This window comes from Petaurus breviceps, unplaced genomic scaffold (genome assembly GCF_028583685.1).
Source record: "Petaurus breviceps papuanus isolate PSGF00001 unplaced genomic scaffold, PetGlider_PUasm1.0 551, whole genome shotgun sequence".
Classification (NCBI taxonomy): domain Eukaryota; kingdom Metazoa; phylum Chordata; class Mammalia; order Diprotodontia; family Petauridae; genus Petaurus; species Petaurus breviceps.
Genome location: NW_027186372.1, coordinates 34,560,834 through 34,580,618, shown reverse-complemented (window position 1 = coordinate 34,580,618; position 19,785 = coordinate 34,560,834). Strand labels below are relative to the sequence as shown.

General features: G+C 42.1%; 2 protein-coding genes across 11 annotated transcripts in view; one reads left to right on the top strand and one right to left on the bottom strand.

Annotated features, from left to right (window-relative positions):
* SYNPO (synaptopodin) overlaps positions 1-19,785 on the bottom strand; it is a 65,511-nt gene that overhangs the window by 35,686 nt on the left and 10,040 nt on the right. For 2 of the 3 annotated variants that reach the window (XM_069102593.1, XM_069102595.1), the window contains exon 2: positions 9,886-10,617. In XM_069102593.1, the coding sequence (XP_068958694.1) occupies positions 9,886-10,273 (388 nt within the window). In that variant the 5' untranslated portion in view covers positions 10,274-10,617. The remainder of the gene's footprint in view (positions 1-9,885; positions 10,618-19,785) is intronic. The other variant, XM_069102594.1, reaches the window with a different exon arrangement.
* The window catches only part of HNRNPH1 (heterogeneous nuclear ribonucleoprotein H1), a 329,511-nt gene continuing 317,704 nt past the window's right edge, over positions 7,979-19,785 (top strand). For all 8 annotated transcript variants that reach the window (XM_069102611.1, XM_069102608.1, XM_069102613.1 and 5 more), the window contains exon 1: positions 7,979-7,988. The gene's annotated coding sequence lies outside the window, so the exon portion shown is untranslated. The remainder of the gene's footprint in view (positions 7,989-19,785) is intronic.

Here is a 19,785-nt window from a genome sequence, read left to right as displayed (position 1 = left end):
AGTTCAAATTCCAGCTTTTCAACTTATTACCCATGTGACCTTGGACAATGTCATTTTCTTTCCCTGGACCTCAGTTTTTTTAATCTGTAAAATGGGTGGGCTAACTTTTCTAGGTTCTAAATCTATGACATGGTCAAAATTCCACAGGGTAGTAGATGAAACAAAGAAACAGAGGCTTCCTATTTCCTCTTAGCCTTTCTTCTGCTAGGCTCTAGGGAGGGGAGCTAGTATTCTCAGGGCTTCCTGGTATCTGTCTTGTCTATGTTGCCTCAACATTCTAAGGAGGTCAAGGCCACTGTCTGTCTCTATGTCTACAGAGAACAACTAAATTCTTTGAGCACAAAACCTGATCCCAGGTTGACCACAATCTCAGCCCCAGAACGAGCCCTGTCCCAGCCTGATCCCAGCCTTGACCCCTGCCTCAAAAGGAATCACAGACCTGGTCCCAGATTGACTCCTGATAAGAAGGATGATGCCCTAGGTTTTAGGCCTTACTGATTAGATAGCTTCTGCAGGCCTCAGGTGGCCAGAGTTAATCTGGGGAATTTGCCCTAAAGATTATCCTTCTTATTCTGTCCTAATGTAAGTGATCTTCATACCCTAACTTGAAGAACCAGGTCTCAGCACCTTCTTAGTCAATGGGCCTACTTGGCTCCCTGCATTAAGAGAACAATTGTGCCAGATCTCCCCTCCCCTTTCCTCCCTCTCTCTTCCAAATGCACTATATTTTAGTATATTATTCTAGCACCTACTCTCCCTCTGACATACATTCCCTCCATAGCACAGGGCTGTATTTTTTTCAAATTTATTTCCCAAGGGAAATGAACATTACCTAAGGAATAGGATTGCAGGTGGAGTGTGGATTAAATAAAATAACTCAGAACATATTAACTGGGGCCAGCCTGCCTAAGCTAGATCTCCCCAGTTTTCTGCTACTACCTGTGTGACCACAAGCAAGTCACATGACCTCTCTGGGTCTCTCACCATAAAATGAGGTGATTGGATTAGATTACTTCTGAGGCCCCTTCCCACCCCAGGTCTAAGAGCTATGATGACTCCCTAGACCTAGACTCCATGTCCTAGTGTGTGAACTCTCCTCAGGCCTATGACAGCTCCCAGACCAAAATATTCCCAAAATGAACTGTGATTCATCCAATCAGGTGCTCTTGTTCCTGAACTCAGTGGTCCATTTGGCGAACCTAGGCTCACTCTCAGCCAATCAGGAAGCTTCCCAATTGTTGGAGGGTTTCTGGAACCACTCAGATTCCAGTTAATCCCTGGATAACTAGAAATTGAGGCTCTTAGACTATAAAAGCTGGAAGGAAATTTAGAGATTATCTAATCCAACCCCCTCATCTCACAGAAAAGGAAACTGCATCATCTCCTCTATGAACATCACCTCCTTCCTGACCCCATCAGCTGCTAAGGCCTCCCCTACAAAATTACTTTGTATATACTGTTGTTTATACTTTGTGCAAACATTGAATATTTTTAAGTATGTATATTGTCTACCTTGATAGAATATTATATATATACATATATATATAATATTTTTAGGTATACATGTTGTCTGTCTTGATAGAAAATTAACTCGTTAATGGTAGGGACTTTTAATTTTAGTCCTTGTATTCCTAGCACTTAGTATAGTATCCATCACATAGTAAGTTCTTAATAAAATGCTTGCTGATGAACTGATATAAGGTATTTTACCCAGGATCATACCGACAATAGATGGCAGAGAATTCAGGTTTCCTGGCTCAGTCCAGTGAGATTCCTACCACACTTCACTGAACAAAAAGGGAGAGGCATAAAAGGTCTCATCACCTGGCATGTAGCTCATCTCTAATATTAGAAAAAGAGCCCCCCTTTTTTCCTAATTTGGTCATAAACTGAGCCCTAAACCTTGCCAAAGGCTTCGCAGATAGCTGTCCTTGGTGCTGAGGAGAACCCAAAATAGTATAGCTCCTTCATCACAGCCTGGCCTCCTTTTGCTTAAAGACCTCTTGGTTCAACAGGGCTTTTAAAAAAATAAAACACTATACATAGCTGTTAGTTATTATTATGAGAAAGGAGTTTAAGGTCCTACACGTCAATATGTTATTGTTATGAACAGAAACATGGCTTTGTGGAAAGAGAAATCCAGGAAGAACTGGGGTCAATTTCTTCTGTCTGACACATTTTGACTTTATTACCTGGACAAGTTGCAGAGAAGATGGTAATCTACATTGGTAGAGGGAGTTTCCCCACTAGAAGCTCCTTTTAATAGTGAAATCACAAATCCAAACCTTATCCTCTCCCCACTGGCAAGGAGGGGTCTTCCATAGCATCCCTTGGCCACCCATTCCAGACGGTAACAGAGGTGATGAGGACATGTGGTAGGAGATGCAAGCATGATGTCAAACAATGATATCATGTCAGAAGAACTGGATTTCTAACCTTGTCTATGCCCCTAAATGGTGTGATGATCTTAGGCATATTGCATCTTCTTTCTGGGACTTAAGTTTTCTATCTGAAAAATGAAGGAATCGAACAGAGTCATTGGTAAGATCTCTAAAGTTCTAAACCTATAGCCTCGATTTCTGCATCTGTAAAAGAAGGATGACTTCCTGTTGTGGTGAAAGGCACACAGGTTCTGTCTCTGTTGTAATAATTATGACCAGAGGCAAGCTATCTCCCATCCCTGACCCTCAGTTTTCTCATTCTCATTGTTTTGGGTTGAAGGAACCAAATGAATTCAATGAATAGGATTGAAAGAGTAAAATTATATATATATAATGTATATATGTATACATATATATAGTGTATATATATGTATACATATATATGTACTTTATAAACTTTAAAGCACTGAAAAAATATGGGACATCATTATTGTTATTTGACTCAAAAAGGCTAGGGAGAAGAGAAGGATTGGGAAGATATGGCTAATGTCTACATTAGAATAAAACAAATTGAATTCTCTTCCTTTTCTGATTGTCAAAGCCCTCCCAAAAAACTATCAGCCCACTACACCCTCTGCCAGGGTGTCACTTGGCAAAAGTTCCCTGCTGCTTTTTGCAGATATATACCAGGTCCAATTTCTCCTCATTTTCCTCATGTCCCCTATGGTTGTCCTTGGCTCCCTCATTTTCTTCCCATCTAGAAATGGTCTATTTTCCACTCAAACTGACTCAGAAGGTGTTTTCTGACTCCAACACCCAACCGCAGCCAGTTTTCTGCTTGTTATCAGGAAACAGCTAGGGTTCCGCCCATCCCCATGGAGTCCCTGAGGGAACCCTTCCAGTTGGGCTAGGGACACAAAGGAAGAGGGATCCCCAAACGTCTAAGGCTCCATCCCCAAAAGGCCAGGCCACTTAGAGAGATTCTAGAGGTACTTCTATTCCCCAGCTTGAAGGATCTAATTTAGCCTAGCATTCAAATCTCTGCTTCCAGAATCAGCAGACCTTTTGAAACTTATCTCCCATGAAGACTGTCTTTTAGCTAGGTTGGTCTCTTCCCTGATACCCACATATAACATTAAATTATAGATCCAGACACTGTTAGACATCTATGACAATCTTCTTCCTCATTTTTGACAGGGTGAAACTGAAACCCCTAGGCAGAAAAGGTTGGTAAATGAACATGATCTACCTGGTGATAATCTTTTAAAGATGCAACCTGGTAGAAAGTTTCTGGTGTTTATTTTCCTACATTAATCTGGTTATTCATTCCTACCTCCACCTCTATCTCCTCTCCCTCCTCTCCTTCGGTCCAAATCCTACCCATCCCTCTTCAAAAATTTGCTTTCTAGGAAACTCTCCCTGATACCCCCAGGCCAGTGACCATTTTGTCCTCTGATCAGACCATCTGAGTCACACATTTTTTATCTTAAACTGAGACTGTCTTAAATGTCAACACTTCCTCTCCTTTATGTGGGTGCTCTCTCCTGAGGTGACTACTTACTAACCACCCATGCCTTCTCATCCTATATAATTCTTGATCATATCCTCCAACAGTTGCCATAGAGACACTCATAGAATGATACACTCATAGAATAATAGACTTAAAACTGGACAAGAGCCAAAAACTTATCTTTGATCCAGCCCTCATCTTACAGATAAGGAAACTGATGTCTTGAGAAGTTAAAAGACAATGCCAGAGGCGATTTAATCCAACCCCCTCATTTCATAGAGAGAGAAATAGAGGCTCAGGGAAGTTAGAGGACTTGCTCAAGGTCACAGAAATAGTAAGTCTCAGAGACAGATTTGAACCCAGGTCCTCTGATGCCAGAGTCAGTGCTCTTTCTGCTGTGCCATACTCCCTGCCTCTTGGTATTTTAATATTTTATGGACACCAGTGCAACACTTTCCAGTTCAACTGTTATCCTTTGCTCTAGATACATGATCAGCTCTCCTCCTTTTTTTGTAACTTACTATCTCTGAGCCTCAATTTCCTCACCTGTAAAATTAGAATAGAAATACTTGTAGTATCTATCACATAGAATTATTGTGGGAGTCAAATAAGATAAAACCTGTAACTGCCCTATAAATGTCAGTTATTATTGGTTTCTTCTTACTAGGCCAACATCTTTTGAATAGTCATAGATGTCATTAGTAACTAGGTGATAGAGTGCCAGGCCTAGAGTCAGGAAGAGCTGAGTTCAAATCTAACCTCAAATACTGACTAGCTGTGTGACCCTGGACAAGTGACTTAACCCTGTTTGCCTGAGTTTCCTCATCTGTAAAATGAGCTGGAGAAGGCAATGGTGAACGACTTCAATATCTTTGTCAAGAAAACCCCAAATGGGGTCATGAAGAATGGATGTGACTGAAATGACTGAACAACAATGAAAGATATTATTAAGTATGACCCTCTTCTGGTGTTCTAGGACTTAATGAAGTATTAATGTAATATTCTAGAACTTAGAACAATATCATATACAAACAGGATTAGTGTCTTATTTATCAAAAATCCTATTTATTTAAACAACCTATAGTTTTGTATCTGTATTTATAAACTCTTCAAGGGTAAGACTCTCCTTTATCTCCCCCAGCTCCTAATAAAAGGCTAAACACAGGAGCTCCATAAAACCTTACTGAATAAAAGGAAATAACTCCAGTCACTTGTCCCTTTACTCTCAGGGGAGAAAGGAGCTGAGGACTAAGGTTAGTCCTAATCACAAGTAGACGTGGTCATCTCTGGACAATCACTTTTTTGCCAGGACATTAATTATATCCTCAGTGATGCATTCATTTGGCTCAAAGTTGTGTCCCCTGTTAGAATGTAAGCCTACTTGAGAGGAGAATGACTTTATTGCATTCTCCTTTTCTCTTCTGTCTTCCTCTTCGGGGAAGTTAGGTGGTGCCATGGATAGCACTAGATCTGGCAATCAGGAAAACTAGAGTTTGAATCCTGCCTCAGCCATTTACAAGCTGTATAACGCTAGGGAAGTCACTTAACCTGCCTGCCTCAGTTTCCTCATCTGCAAAATAAGGATGACAGTAGTACCTGCCTCACAGGATGAAATGAAATTGTTTAAATACTTTGCAAGTTTTAAAGTGCTATGTAAATGCTAACTCTAATAATTATTATGATTTTCTATATTCTATCACTTGATGATCTCTTAAGCTCCCATAGGTTCAATTATTCCCCAGCTATATATAGATATAGATATCCATATATATGTATATGTATATATATATACATATATATATGTAAACCTAATCTATCTTCTGAACCACACATCTGCATCACCAAGTATCCATTGGACATTTCCAACTGGATGTCCCATAGACATCTGAAACTCACTATGTCCAGAATAAAACACTTTTTTTCCCCCAAAACTTATCCCTCTTTCTAATTTACCTGTTTCTTGTGAGGATACCACCATCCTTCCAGTCCCTTAGATTCTCAACCTCAGAGCCATCCTTGACTCTTTCCTCACCCCATCCCCTATATCTAATCCATTGTCAAATCTTTTGAATTATACCTCTACAACATTGCTGGAGAAGTCTTCAATCCATCCTTTGCATAACTGCCAGACTGATACTCTTAAAGCACAGTTTAAAGAATGTCTTCCCCCAGTTCAAGAAGCTCCTAATTACCTCTAGGAGAAGATATAAAAACTCCTCTGTTTGACATTTAAAGCCCTTCACAGTCTGGCTCCAGTCTACCTTTTTTGTACATTAGATTGCACAAAGAATTCGCATCTTTTATTACCTCTGTGTTCCAGACAAACTTGCTCCTTGGGCACAGCATTCTCTCTCCTGCCACCTTCGAGATCACATATAAAATCGTCTTTGTCATTCAAAGCCCTTCATAATCTGATTTCCACTCTCCCAACACACACACACACACACACACACACACACATACACACATACACACACACACACACCTAGTCTTCTTATACTTTACACCTCCCTCCCCACCATGAATACTTCAATTCAGTGACATTGGTCTCCTGGCTACTCTCAGAACAAGACACTCCATCTCTCAGCTCCAGGAATTTTTTTCTGGCTGTCCTCCATCCCTGGAATGCTCTCCCTCCTCATCTCTGCCTCCTGGCTTCCTTCAAGTCCCAACCAAAATCCCACTTTCTATAGCAATGCTTTCCCAATCGCTCTTAATTCTAGTGCCTCCCCTCTGTTGATTATTTCCTATTTATCCTATATAAAACTTGTTTGTGCATAGTTGTTTGCATGTTAGTCTCCCCTGTTAGATGATGGGATCTTTGAGAACAAGGACTATCTTTTCACTCTCTTTGAATCCCTAGAGCTTAGCACATAGTAGGTGCTTAAGTAACTGACTCCATCAGCCATGCCTTTACACAAGCTCTCCCCAGTGCCTGTAATAAGCTTCTTCCTCATCTCCAACATATAGAATTCCTGGCTTCTTTCAAGGATCAGCTCAAGTGCCATCTCTTACACATGAGGTCAATTTGATTTCCTCCTCCCCACTCCCAGCTGCTAGTGCCTCTCTATCTCCTAGAAATTAATTTCTATTTATTTTGTATATATTCATATTTATATTTCCCTAAATAGAATTTAAGTTTCTTGCAGACAGACATTATTTCTCTTTTTATAGCTTTTTTTCAATTAACAAGTATTTATTTGATTTCCCTCCTATTTCACCATCACTTTGGAAAAGAGAAAGAAAAACAAAGCCCTGTTTTTTAAATATGTATAGTCAAGCAAAACAAATCTCCTACCTTCCATGTTTTATGACATGATTTTTCATAATTAAACTATGGGTCTATTCAGAACATTATTATTATTATATTAAAACTTCCCTTTCTTTTTTTAAATCTTGGTATCTTAGTGCCTAGCACCATCCCTGGAACATAGTAAATACTAAATAAATGCTTGTTGCATGAATAAATGAACCTAATTTTTTATAGGGAAGCTAATCTTCTGAAACTTGGGTCACCAAATGACAAATTTTTGGCCATGAAAACATGGAACAAATAAAAACACAAAATAGCTTTCAGGACCGTGTAGCCCTCTTCAGTTTTCAGAGACAGTGGTGGAATAGTGGGGTAAAGGGGAAAGAGAGGGCTAAGAGTCACTCCATTTTTAGACTATGCCATAAATTCCATTTATCTTTGTTCAATAACCAACTAGTGAACGTCCTATGGAACTGGACCATGTCAGTATTGACCTTTTCTCTATATGTGAAAGACGAAACTTAAAGAAACCCCACTAAATGGAAGATGAGCTCCTGAGCTCTCATCATAGAAATAAACAGAATAGTTGGCAGTTAGTTTTCATGGTCCCAAAGAAACATCTTGTTGTGGGAAAAAATGTATGATGATCACAAGTAAACAGAACAGCATGAAGATACTAAAGCTCGATGCTAACATCTGTTGCAGAAGATGAGAAGTTGAGAAATTTTATGACAAGCATGACAAAATTCTTCAAAGTAGGTCAACATCTCCCAACATCAATTTTGTTGTTGTCATTCAGTCATACCCGCCTCTTCATGACTCCATGGACCAAATGTACATGGGGTTTTCTTGGCAAAGATACTGAGATGGTTTGCCATTTCCTTTTCCAGTGAATTAAGACAGAGGTTAAGCGACTTGCCCAAGGTCATACAGATAGTGAGTGTCTGACTCCAGGTCCAGTGCTCTATCCACTGCAGCAGTCAGCTGTCCCAGTATCCAGAATCAAATAAAGAATCCAAATAAAAAAGATTCTCCATTAATGCTGAGATTCTCAAAATGCTTCCAGTTGCAAATGATAGTGAACTAATTAAATCAAGCCCTGGAGCACTACAAAATCTCAATTAACTCCATAATCGTTCAAAAAAAAAGATCAACATAAACATCTACACTAGAAAAACAGAGAAGATAAGAGATATGTTTTCTATATTATAACTTGCAGTTGAATCAGCAGCTTTTTTCATCGATCCCTTGGAATAGGCAATAGACAGATAGGCAAGCAGGGAGGAAGACAGACAAACAGATGATAGATAGAAACGGATAGACAGAAGCAGTAGGTGGTAGAGCGAGGGATTTGGAGTTAAGAAGACGTGAGTTCAAATCCTGCCTCAGATATTTATTAGCTGTGTGATTCTAGGCAAGTCACTTAACCTCTCAGCTTTAGTTTCCCCACTTGTAAAATGGGGATAATAATACCACCTACCTCATAGAGTTGTGAGGATCACATAAGTTAAAGTGAAAAGTGTTTTACAAACCTTAAAGTGCTATGTAAATACTAATTATTATTCTGGAGGGGGGAGAAAGAGAGAAGAAGGAGGAGGAGAGTGGGTAGATGGATGGCTATAGATATGGATGTAGATGTCGGGGGGGGTGAAGAGAATGAGAGAGAGAGAGAGAGAGAGAGAGAGAGAGAGAGCTAGAGAGAGGGAGAGAGGAAGAGAGGAAGAGAGAGAATAGAGATACTGGCAGGCAGAACAGCATATAATAAACAAAGTCCAGAAATGAGATCAGACTAAGGAACATTCAGGCAACTTCCTGGTACTTTCAATTACCCCACCTTCCTCCTTGATGCTCAAAACTGTCTTTTTAGACATCCATATTCTCCTAGTGAGGCTATATAGCTCATAACTAATAGTGACACCATGCAGCCCAAAAAGTTCACTTATAATTGGGGGTGCAGAGCAGTGTTTGTTTTTGTTCTTTTGGTTTTTGTTCTGTGTGTGTGTGTGCACACACGTGTATGTTTTCTCCCAAAAGATGAGCTTCTTAAGGCAAAGATTCCTAGAATAGGAATTTTAAAAATACATTAAAGAAATATGACTTCCAAACAGTAATCTTCTTCATCCTTCAAGCCATCTTCCCTCATACAACACAGTCTCAGAGGAATCAAAATTGTTGTCCCAAGGGCACTGGACAGCTTATACTGTGATAAGCAGGCTACAGTATATTACCAACAGTAACTTAAGCACAGTAAATAAGCACAAAATATATCAGAGATATACAGCATCAGGGAAGGAAATGTCAATCATATAGAGAGATAGAGAGACAATAGTTTGGCTTGCCTGAGTAGTACAGTATCCTTGAGATATTAAAAGAAACCAAGGAAGTCCTCTAACATGTTGGATAAATTCTCAAAGGAGGACTTAGCAGAAGATATGAATAAAAATTGCCCATGATGGGAAAACTACACAGGGCTGTAATATGCAATGGAGTGCATTTCCCACCACTGGGGTCCCAGAACCCCTGTGAAGCACTGAAGGAAGTGAATGTTTCTCAGCTCGTTTTATGCAGGTAGGCTTGGGCGACTGGTTGAAGGAGAGATGGATAAAGGGCCTAAGGCCACTGGAGTAGGATTAGGAAGAAGAGAAAAAAGTAGCAGCCAGAAATTGGGAAGACAAATCCCACTTCTCTCACTACTTTGCCAGAGACTGAACTTGAGGAAAGGGGAAAAGAATCTGACTTACCTGGTTTCTGGGTTGAGCTGGGGCTGGACACTGTGACAGGCTGGACTCTGGCTACTTTCCAGTCCTGGCTGGTACCACGTGTCTCATGAGAGCTCTCAGGGGCTTGCTTAGGACCACTGACCGAATGGGCTAAAAGGGGACTTGACAGCTGGGACTCATCTTCCCTTGTTCCACGGGGTACTTTGTCCAAGTCTTTTTCCTCTTCCTCTTCTAGGTCCAAAAGACTGGCCTGTTCTGGACCTTCAAATGTGCTCAAGCTGTCCTCCTTGGACTCCATGACTGGGCACTTGTAGCCTTCCTCAGGAAGTCCAAAGTCATCAGAGAGAGATCTTCCTTCACTGGTTCTGGTCCCTGAGGGCTGAGGCTGGAACAGCTGAGTACCAAACATGGTATGCTCACTCTTTACTCCCTCTGGGAAAGCTGGTTTGGGATTCTTCACCTGAGGGAGTGTCCCCTCTGGGTCCTGGGGCAGCCTATGTTTGTCTTTAGGAAGGGGACCCAGTCTCAGACCTGGGCAGTATCTGATCACAACCTCTAAGACAAATAGGAAGTCACTTCACTTCCCTGGAGGGGACCCCCTGGGCAGTGGACTTCACAGGGCTAGACGTGAATGCTCGGCAGGGGCAGGGGCAGAGATAGGTTTGGATTACTCGGAGATAAGCTATTCTAACCCTCCCTTCCTGATGATGTCTCACGTATTTGAGTACTGGCTTCAAAATGAATCCACCTGTACTGGAAAAAAAAAAAGAGGAAAAAATGTCAGGTATTAGTAAAGGACAAAGATTCTTACAGCTAGAAGGGACCTTAGTACAATCCCATCATTTTATAGATGGGAAAACTGAGACTCAGGGTAGGAAAACTTGACCAAGTTCATACAAGGTCCTTGTTCTAATTAGTGGCAGGTTCAGGACTAGAAGTCAGGTTTCCTAACTCGTAATCTAAATCTGCTGAAATAGGCCAGATTCTTTTAAAGAGTCGGCCTCTAAACCAGGGGGTCTCAGTCTTTTTCATATCTTGGAAGCCTTTGGCAGTCTGGTGATGCCTATGGAGCCTCCCTCAGAATAATGGTTTTAAATAATTGAAGGAAATGCTATATTGTTCCCTATCAAATTTCACAGGCCCCACAAAATCTATCCACAGCCCCTCTTACTAGACTGGGGACCCCAGCTTAAGAACATCTCCTCCACAGAATCCCTTTCTTCCATTCTCTCTCCATTCACATATGTATCACATAGGTTCAGGGCTTTATCACCTTTCTCCTGGGACACCATACTAGCTACCTAACTGGTGTCCTTTTTTCCTCTAAGCTCTCCAATTCATCTTCCACCTAGCTACCAAAATAATCTTCCTAATGCATAGGTGATGTGAGGCAGGATGTTAGCTTGGCTCCACCAGACTTGAAACTCGGTATCCAGATGTTGAGAGTTCTGCCCCAACTGAAGCCACTTGGGTCAGAGACCAAGGCCAGCATGAATTGGCCTCTACATACAGCCCTCTCCATGCCAGCCATCAAAGGGCAAGGAGTCAGGAAGTGAATGATAGGGGAACTTAATGAAAAAAGATTGAAATGGCCAAAGCTCTTAAGAGGAAGAAAGTTAAAGACTTTGAAGTAAAGCACAGGTTTAACCATATCACTAACTCTTAGAATCATTAGCAGCTCCCTACTGTCTGTAGAATAAAATCCAAGCTATACTGTTTGACATTTGAAATAGTTCTGGCTCAGCCTACCTTTCTAGACTTAGTTCACACGATTCCCCTTCAAGCACTCAATGTCCTTGCCAAAGTGACCCCAGGCTAAGATTCCCCTGCTCTAACCCTTCCTCCTTTACATGTCTATTCCTGTCCATGTAAAAGACTCTTCCTAAACATTGTAGAGGTGGAGGACAAAAGATTACAAGTAGTATCATTTCATGAAACAGCAAAAAGCAATTGAAAGGAAAAAGTTCACAAAAAGCTTAGTATAATACCCAGCTGAGACGTAAAACCATCACAGCGTAGTTTTGGTGAACTTTTCGGGGATTGTACTTTGTTGGGCATTTAATGATGCCTGTGGTGGGATGAAAATAATTAACGTTTATAGAGCTCTCACTATGTGCCAAGCACTGTGCAAAAAGTACTTCACAAATAGTATTTTATTAATAATTACAATAATAAGTGCTAACATTTACATAGTACCTTCTGTGTTCCCGGCACTGTGAACGAAGCACGACAAATATTCTCCAATTAGATGCCCACAATAACCCTGGGAGGTAGGTACTCTTATTATCCCATCTTACAGAAGAAGAAACTAAGGTAAACAGCAATTAAGTGACCAGTCTCACCCAGGTAGTGTCAGAGGCCAAATTTGCATGCAATGTTGAAATTTTATCAACAAAATAAAATTGTGACCAGGGGAAGGTGGCGGGTGCGCCTGGGCACAATTGGGTTGGAGAGGTCAATGAAAATTAATGTCCAAGTGGGTGCCCACCTCTACCTTTATCCTTTCCAGGCCTGTGATTAGAGATCAGTTCTTTTAACTACCAAGGCCAGTTTGGGGTGGGCTAGGGACGTGGCCTTGGTTTCTGAGACGAGCTGTTCTCTGACCTAGAGAGATTCTTGTAACCAGTCCAGGAAGATAAGAGTAAATCTGATCCCTGTGGAAAACCCATGCCAGCTGCAGAAGGGCCCATGTGTGAATCCCAAGAGTGACTGACTAGCCTTAATGGATGGAGTATTGACAGCTGGTGAAATTAAGAAACTAGAACCTGGGAAGGGTGGCGAAAGGGGGTATCACCACAAGGACTGGGGCTTTGACCTCAATCTTCTCCCCACACTCTCTCTCTCTCTCTCTGTCTCTCTCTCTCTCTCTTCTCTCTCTGTCTCTGTCTCTCCTCTCTCTCTGTCTCTCTCTCTCTGTCTCTCTGTATCTCTGTCTCTGTCTCTGTCTCTGTCTCTCTCTCTGTCTCTGTCTCTGTCTCTCTGTCTCTCTCTCTCTGTCTCTCTGTCTCTCTGTCTCTGTCTCTGTCTCTGTCTCTCTCTCTGTCTCTGTCTCTGTCTCTCTCTCTCTCTCTCTCTCTCTCTCTCTCTCTCTCTCTCTCTCTCTCTCTCTCTCTCTCTCGCTCTCTCTCTCTCTCTCTCTCTCTCTCTCTCTCTCTCTCTCTCTCTCTCTCTCTCTCTCTCTCTCTCTCTCTCTCTCTCTCTCTCTCTCTCTCTCTCTCTCTCTCTCTCTCTCTCTCTCTCTGTCTCGTAGCCTATCCACTCCTGTTGAAGTTAATCAGTGCTCCTGCTCTAATGATGTTAATGATGCCATACAACTCTACTGTGTACCCATTCTTCTGAAGGCATCCTTAATTGCCTCACAAGCTCACTCAGGCCCACCCTCATAGACCCAGCTAGAAACAGGCTTTCGAGAGGTCAGCTCCACAAAATATACAATTTAGAGAGTGATACACAAAGTACAAGAGCCTCTGGTAGGGACATATCTAGAGAATTCCCACACTAGGTAGAGGAAAGAGACCTGGGTTTGCCGCAGGGACCTAGATTAGGAATCCAAGTCTGTGCCTTTCTCACTGTGTGACCTAGGATAATCCATCTCACTTTTCTGGTTCTCTTTTTCCTCACCTGTAAAATGAAAAGATAGTGGTAGTCCCTTTGCAGCTCCAAGCCTGCAGTCCAGATTTAAGGGCAGCCCAGTCTATGATCCTCTCTGGGGGCCATTTCCTCACACATAAAATGGTGCAGGAAGGTTGAACTAGAAAGACCTCTAAGCTCCCTTCTTCTTTTTTTTCTTTTTTTTTTAAGCAATTGATGTTAAGTAACTTGCTCAAGGTTACACGGCCAGGTGTTTCTGGGTGGGTGATAAGTATCTGAGCCCAGGATTCGATCCCCAGGTCATCCTGACACTGGAGCCGGTGCTCTTACTCGCTGTGCTACGGGGCCGTCCCTAAACTTGTTTTATTTGATACTTTTTATGTTCTTAGATTTTTTCATTTTGGAGGGTAATTGGGGTTAAGTAACTTGCCCAAGGTTACAAGGCCAGTTATTTCTGGGTGCAGTGCTGAGTATCTGAGCCCAGATTAGATCCCCAGGTCATCCTGACACTGGAGCCGGTGCTCTTACTTGCTGTGCTACGGGGCCGTCCCTAAACTTGTTTTATTTGATACTTTTTATGTTCTTAGATTTTTTTATTTTGGAGGGTAATTGGGGTTAAGTAACTTGCCCAAGGTTACATGGCTAGTTTTTTATGTGTGGGTGTTAAGTATCTGAGGCCAGAACCGAACTTGGGTCCTCCTGACTCCAGGGCCGGCGCTTTACTCACTGCGCCACCTAGCTGCCCCTCTAAGCTCCCTTCTGCTTCTGATTCTTTGATTCTGCTCTCCATCTGTGTGTCCTACAAAATCAGAACCTTTCAGGATCACAGGTTTAAAGCTAAGAAGGTATTTTAGAAATCATCTGTATCAATTCTCTGAGAAACTGAGGCATAAGAAGTGACTTATTCAAGGTCATAAGCATAGTATATATATTGCAAAGCTATTGGGATTAAGTGACTTGCCCAAGGTCACACAACTAGTGTTAAGTGTCTGAGGCTGGATTTGAACTCAGGTCCTTCTGACTCCAGGGCCGGTGTTCTATTCACTGTGCCACCTTGTCACCCAAATGTGTATGTGTGTGTGTGTGTGTGTGTGTGTGTGTGTACACACACATATATATATGTATACATATATTTTTTTAAAGATTTAAACCTAGGTCCTTTGATTCCAAATCTTATGCTTTTGGTGTTTGATTTCAAATGACCAAGTCGTTTTGGGGGTGGGGGGAAGGCCAGAGATCTAAGGGCTGAGACCAGGCCAGGGCTGCTCCCTCCTCAATCTCAACCCAAAGAGCCCAAATAATCCTTCCTAGCCTGGCTTCATTTTCAGTCTGGCTCAAGGAGGTGGAGGAAGAGGGGCCCAGGAGAAGGGGCTTGATCCTCATTCCCTTTTTCCCTCCCTTTCTCCCTGTGGGCGGCTTCCCTTCTATTCCTGCTTCTGTGTTGCTGTATTTGACATGACCCTGGTTTCCAGGAAAGGAGAAAAAGGCGGAAAAATAAAGTTAACTTTCCTCCACCCACACAAATATTTTTGGCTGGCGCAACCTTCCTACTGCCAATCTGAGAAAGAGAAGGATAGCTAACAACAGAATTACCATTCAAATCCTCCTCCCCAGAGAGCTGTTGTCAGATTACCAATATAGGTAGAGTCTGGACACCCTAAAACTGAGGTATTGTTCGAAGGCTACTCTGAGGGACCCCTTCTTCCAGCCATACAGTTACTGGAGCCTGCTTGGAAATGACTGCCTATCCCAGTTCCTCAGGCCTCACTAAAATGTGGGGACAATGTCCAGTTCTCACAGTAGCTGGGACCACTGATGCTCAGGGAGCCGCAGAAGATAGACTTGACCTATGCCAGGGGGAGGGACAGTGGAATTAGAAGCAAAGCAGAAGCAGCATCTGGGTGGCTTTGTAGATTCAACACTGGGCCCGACATCAATAGACTTGAGTTCAGATATGACCTTAGGTACTTACTGACCCTGGGTAAATCACATGACCTTTGTCTACCTCAGTTTCCTAATCCATAAAATGAGGATAATAATAGCACCTAACTCCCTTGTTGTTGTATAAGATAATATAAGCACATTTCAAACCTTAAGGAGCCATATAAAATGATAGCAATTATTATTTTTGGATCAGAAGAAATCTCCCAGATGCAAAGGGTATGTGGGTATGCCTAAAGATAAATGCATTCATTCATTCCATAATTATTTATTAGGTGCCTACTATGTGCAGAGCCCTATGCTGGAAAATACAGAGATGAATAAGATGAATAATATTTGTCCTCAAAGAGCTCCCTGTAGGTGAGTAGGCTAGATAAAATATAGACACAAATAATTATCATAGCAATAGAATATAATGCAGACCATAAGAGGGGACGAAGTAGTATTAATTCGGGAGGAGGGATCTGAAGGTGTTCAAGCAGAGGCTGAATGATCACCTGCTGTTATTAATACCACAAAGAATACTCCTTTTTCTCTTGGCAATCAGGGTTAAATGACTTGCCCAAGGTCACACAGCTTGTGAGTATCTGAGGCTGAATTTGAATTCAGGTCCTCCTGACTCCAGGGCTGGTGCTCTATCCACTGCACCACCTAGCTGTCCCTCAGACTACCTCTTTAAGTAGGAGTTTGGATTAGATGACCTCGGAAGTCCCTTGTAGCTCTGAGATAAAGTCATTTTAGAATTCTAGAATATAGAGGTCTCAGGGAATCAAGGATTAAAAGAGGAGATTTGGGGGGAGGCAAAGGATGGAATTTCTAAAGATGGAGGGTGGAAACCACTGAACTCTCTCTCCAGACTTAAATGCTCTCTCTCTTTTTTGGGTCTACAGTTGCCCAGTCTGTAAGTATTTGTTTGTTTATTTGTTCTTATCCATAGTATTCTCTACCTGAGTGAAAGTGTTTCTGTTGCCCTCAAGAAGATAGATCTGATGGGGCGGCTAGGTGGCACAGTGAATAGAGCACCGGCACTGGAGTCAGGAGGACCTGAGTTCAAATTTGACCTCAGACACTTAGCACAAAAACTAGCCATGTGACCTTGGGCAAGTCACTTAACCCCAATTGCCCTCCAAAAAGCAAAAAAAAAAAAAAAAAAGGGAGAAGAAGAAAAAGATAGATCTGAGGCAGGTACCATGTTTCCCCGATAATAAGACCTATCCCGAAAATAAGCCCTCCCCTTACTGTGTAAGATTCCTCTAAAATAAGCCTTCCCCCGAAAATAAGCCCTATTGAGATTGCTACTGTAGTGAAGGTGATCCCCTGAGCTACACGCTACATTACGGTACCCTCTGTATGCACCGTCCCCCCCCCGGGTGAAACGCACGCCGCGCTCTGAGCTGCATCCAATCAGAGCTGCAGCAGTGCGCGTGTCATCCTGTTCTTCCCCAGTGATTTGCTTGCTGGCACCATTGAGAGCAGTGCTGTGGAGGAGAGCTGAGGCAGGACAACATAAGCCCTCCCCTGAAAATAAGCCCTCTGGTGTTTTTCTTTCCAAAAAAAAAAAATAGTAAGACAGTGTCTTATTATCGGGGAAACATGGTAGGTGGTGTAGTGGATAGCACATAAGCCCTGGAGTCAGGAAGACCTGAGTTCAAACCTGACCTCAGACACTTACTAGCTGTGTGACCCTGGGCAAGTCACTTAGCCCTGATTACTACCTCTTTTGAAGAAGAATCCAGATGTTTTCTATTGGAGTGACTCACTACAATGAAGAAGGTAACAATTAAGGAGGGGTTCTGATCCCAAAGTCACAGCCATGAAGAAAAGGCCTCAAGCCTTCAGGTTCAAATACAAAATCAAGGTGTACAGAACCTTCCCTAGGAATTTCAGCTGACCCCACTAGAAGGCCCCCAACCAGGACAAGTCCCCATAAGGTAATTGCTTTACCATCTCAGATAAGTGGGAGGTAAGGGAGGAAGGGAAAAAATTTGGAACTAGAAAAAATTTTAAATGAATGTTAAAAATTGTCTTTATATGTAACTGGAGGAAAAAGAAAATACTATTATTAAAAAAACTTTACATGGAGGGGCAGCCAGGTGGCGCAGTGAGTAAGAGCACTGGTCCCAGAGTCGGGAGACCTGGGATCGGTTCTGGCCTCAGATACTAGGCACCCACACAAAAAATAACTGACCTTTAAATAACCTTGAGCAAGTTACTTAACCCCAATTGCTTAAAAAAAAAAACTTTGCATGCAACTGAAAAATCATTTAGTGAGAAAGCTGACTATACTCATTATCTCCACTTTCTCCCTAGCCTTTCACTTCTCAACCCCTTGCAACCTGGCTTCCAACCCTACTACTCAGCTCAAACTATTCTTTCCATGGTCACCAGTGATTTCTTTATTGCTAAACCTAAGAGCCTTTTCTCAGATCCTATCCTTGACGTCTTTGCGTTATTTCGCGTTGTTGACCACCCTTTCTCTGGAGACTCTCTCTTCCTTGGGTTTCTGTGGAAACTCCCTCACTTCCTTCCTTTCATACCCATCTTTTTTTGGTCTCCTTTGCAAGGATTATCATCCATGTTCCACTCCTATGTTTTGACACCCCAGCACTCTTCTCTTTATATACTTTTAACATCTCAGTGTCTTGGGACCTCTGGCTCCCTTCAAGGCGCAGCCCAAGAATTGCCTCCTTCGAAACTTCTTTTCTGATTCCCCTAACTGTAAGGCCTCTCTTGCAATCTTTGTTTTGTATTTGTTGTGAACAAATCTGTGAGCACATTGTATTCCCCAACAGAAGAATGTAAACTCCATGAGGACAGACACTCTCTCACTTTTCTATTTGTATCCCCAGCATCTCTCACAGTGCCTGGAACAGAACAGACACTCAAGAAATACTTGAGTGTTATCTCTAGTGCCTAGCACACAGTGCCTTGTTCATAGTAGCATGTATGACGTTGGTGGGTGAATGAATGAATAAATGAATGAATGAGAGAATGTTGGAAAGTGCTCAGTCATTGCAGTGAGTCTGGGTTCATTGAGTTACTGTTGGACAAGAAGGCTATCTAAGGCTCGAGGGACAATGAAAAGCATCGGATTTGTTGATTTAGGAGAGTAAGTTGGGTTAAAAACTACTTAAGCCGAGACCCTACCCTGGGTTTTTCTACCAGGGAAGGGAAGTGAGAGCAGTCTTTGGAAACAGGGTGACATGGTAGGTAGGGAAGTGAGCAGTACTCATTGTCTCTGAAGCATTTTACAAACATTGCATGAATGAATGAACCAACAAAGAGACAGATGTTCTCTCTTGGGAAATGACAACCCAGGAAAGGTTGTGACATCACAAGCTAGTGGCCCATACAATTGGCTATCTGCTCATGAAGTCACTTGCAGCCAGGGCAGAGACACAGGCTGCCGGCACATTCAGGACTGGTTCCAAATGGAATTGTTGCATCCAACCTGTTCGTGAAGCTTCCAAACCCTCCCCTCCCAGTGTCTATTTCTGCCTAGCCAGATTTATAAATATGCAGGCCATGGAGATGGCTTCTGGAGAGGAAAAAAAAAAGAACATGAAGTCATAGCTATAAATATTGTGCTGAGCCCTGGGTAGGGGATGCCCCCATGAGGCTCTAGGGAGCATTTACAAGCCAGAACAAAAGCCCAGAGAAAAGTCTCCTCTCCAGTCAGTAGCATCTCAGCCCTTCTCTCTTAGTATCCAAAATCAAGCTGACCCTTGACTCTGGATGGCTCGGAGGTTAATTTTAATATTACCTTCATATTTTTGACTGTCATGAAATATCACAGCTGAAAGAGGGCAAACCTTAGGAAAGAGACCTCACAGAATGTTAAGAACCAGAAGGAACCTTAGAATATAGACTATTAGAGGTGGAATGAACCTTAGAGATCAGTATTCTCTAAAAGGGGAAACTGAGGTACCAAAAACATTGAGGTGATTAGGATCATAAATCCAGAGCTAGAAGTTAGGAAACAAATATTTATTAAGTACCTGCTGTATACCAGGCACTTTACAAATATTGTCTTTAATATCTTTACCTACCCTATTATTGAGCTATTACAGCTAGCTGTAAAATGAGCTGGAGAGGGAAAATGGCAAACCACTCCAGTATCTTTGCCAAGAAAACCCCAAATGGGGTCACAAAGAGTCAGATGCAACTGAACAACAAGACGATGCAGTAGATAGAGGACTGGGCCTGGAATCAGGAAGACCTGAGTTCAAATTTGGCCTCAGATACTTACCAGTTATATGTCCCTGGGCAAGTCACTTAAGTACTATCTCCGTTTTCTCTGAGGTAAAATGGGGATAATAATAGTACTTACCTCCCAGGGTTGTTATGAGGCTCAAATGACATAATTATTACAATGCATTTAGTATAGTG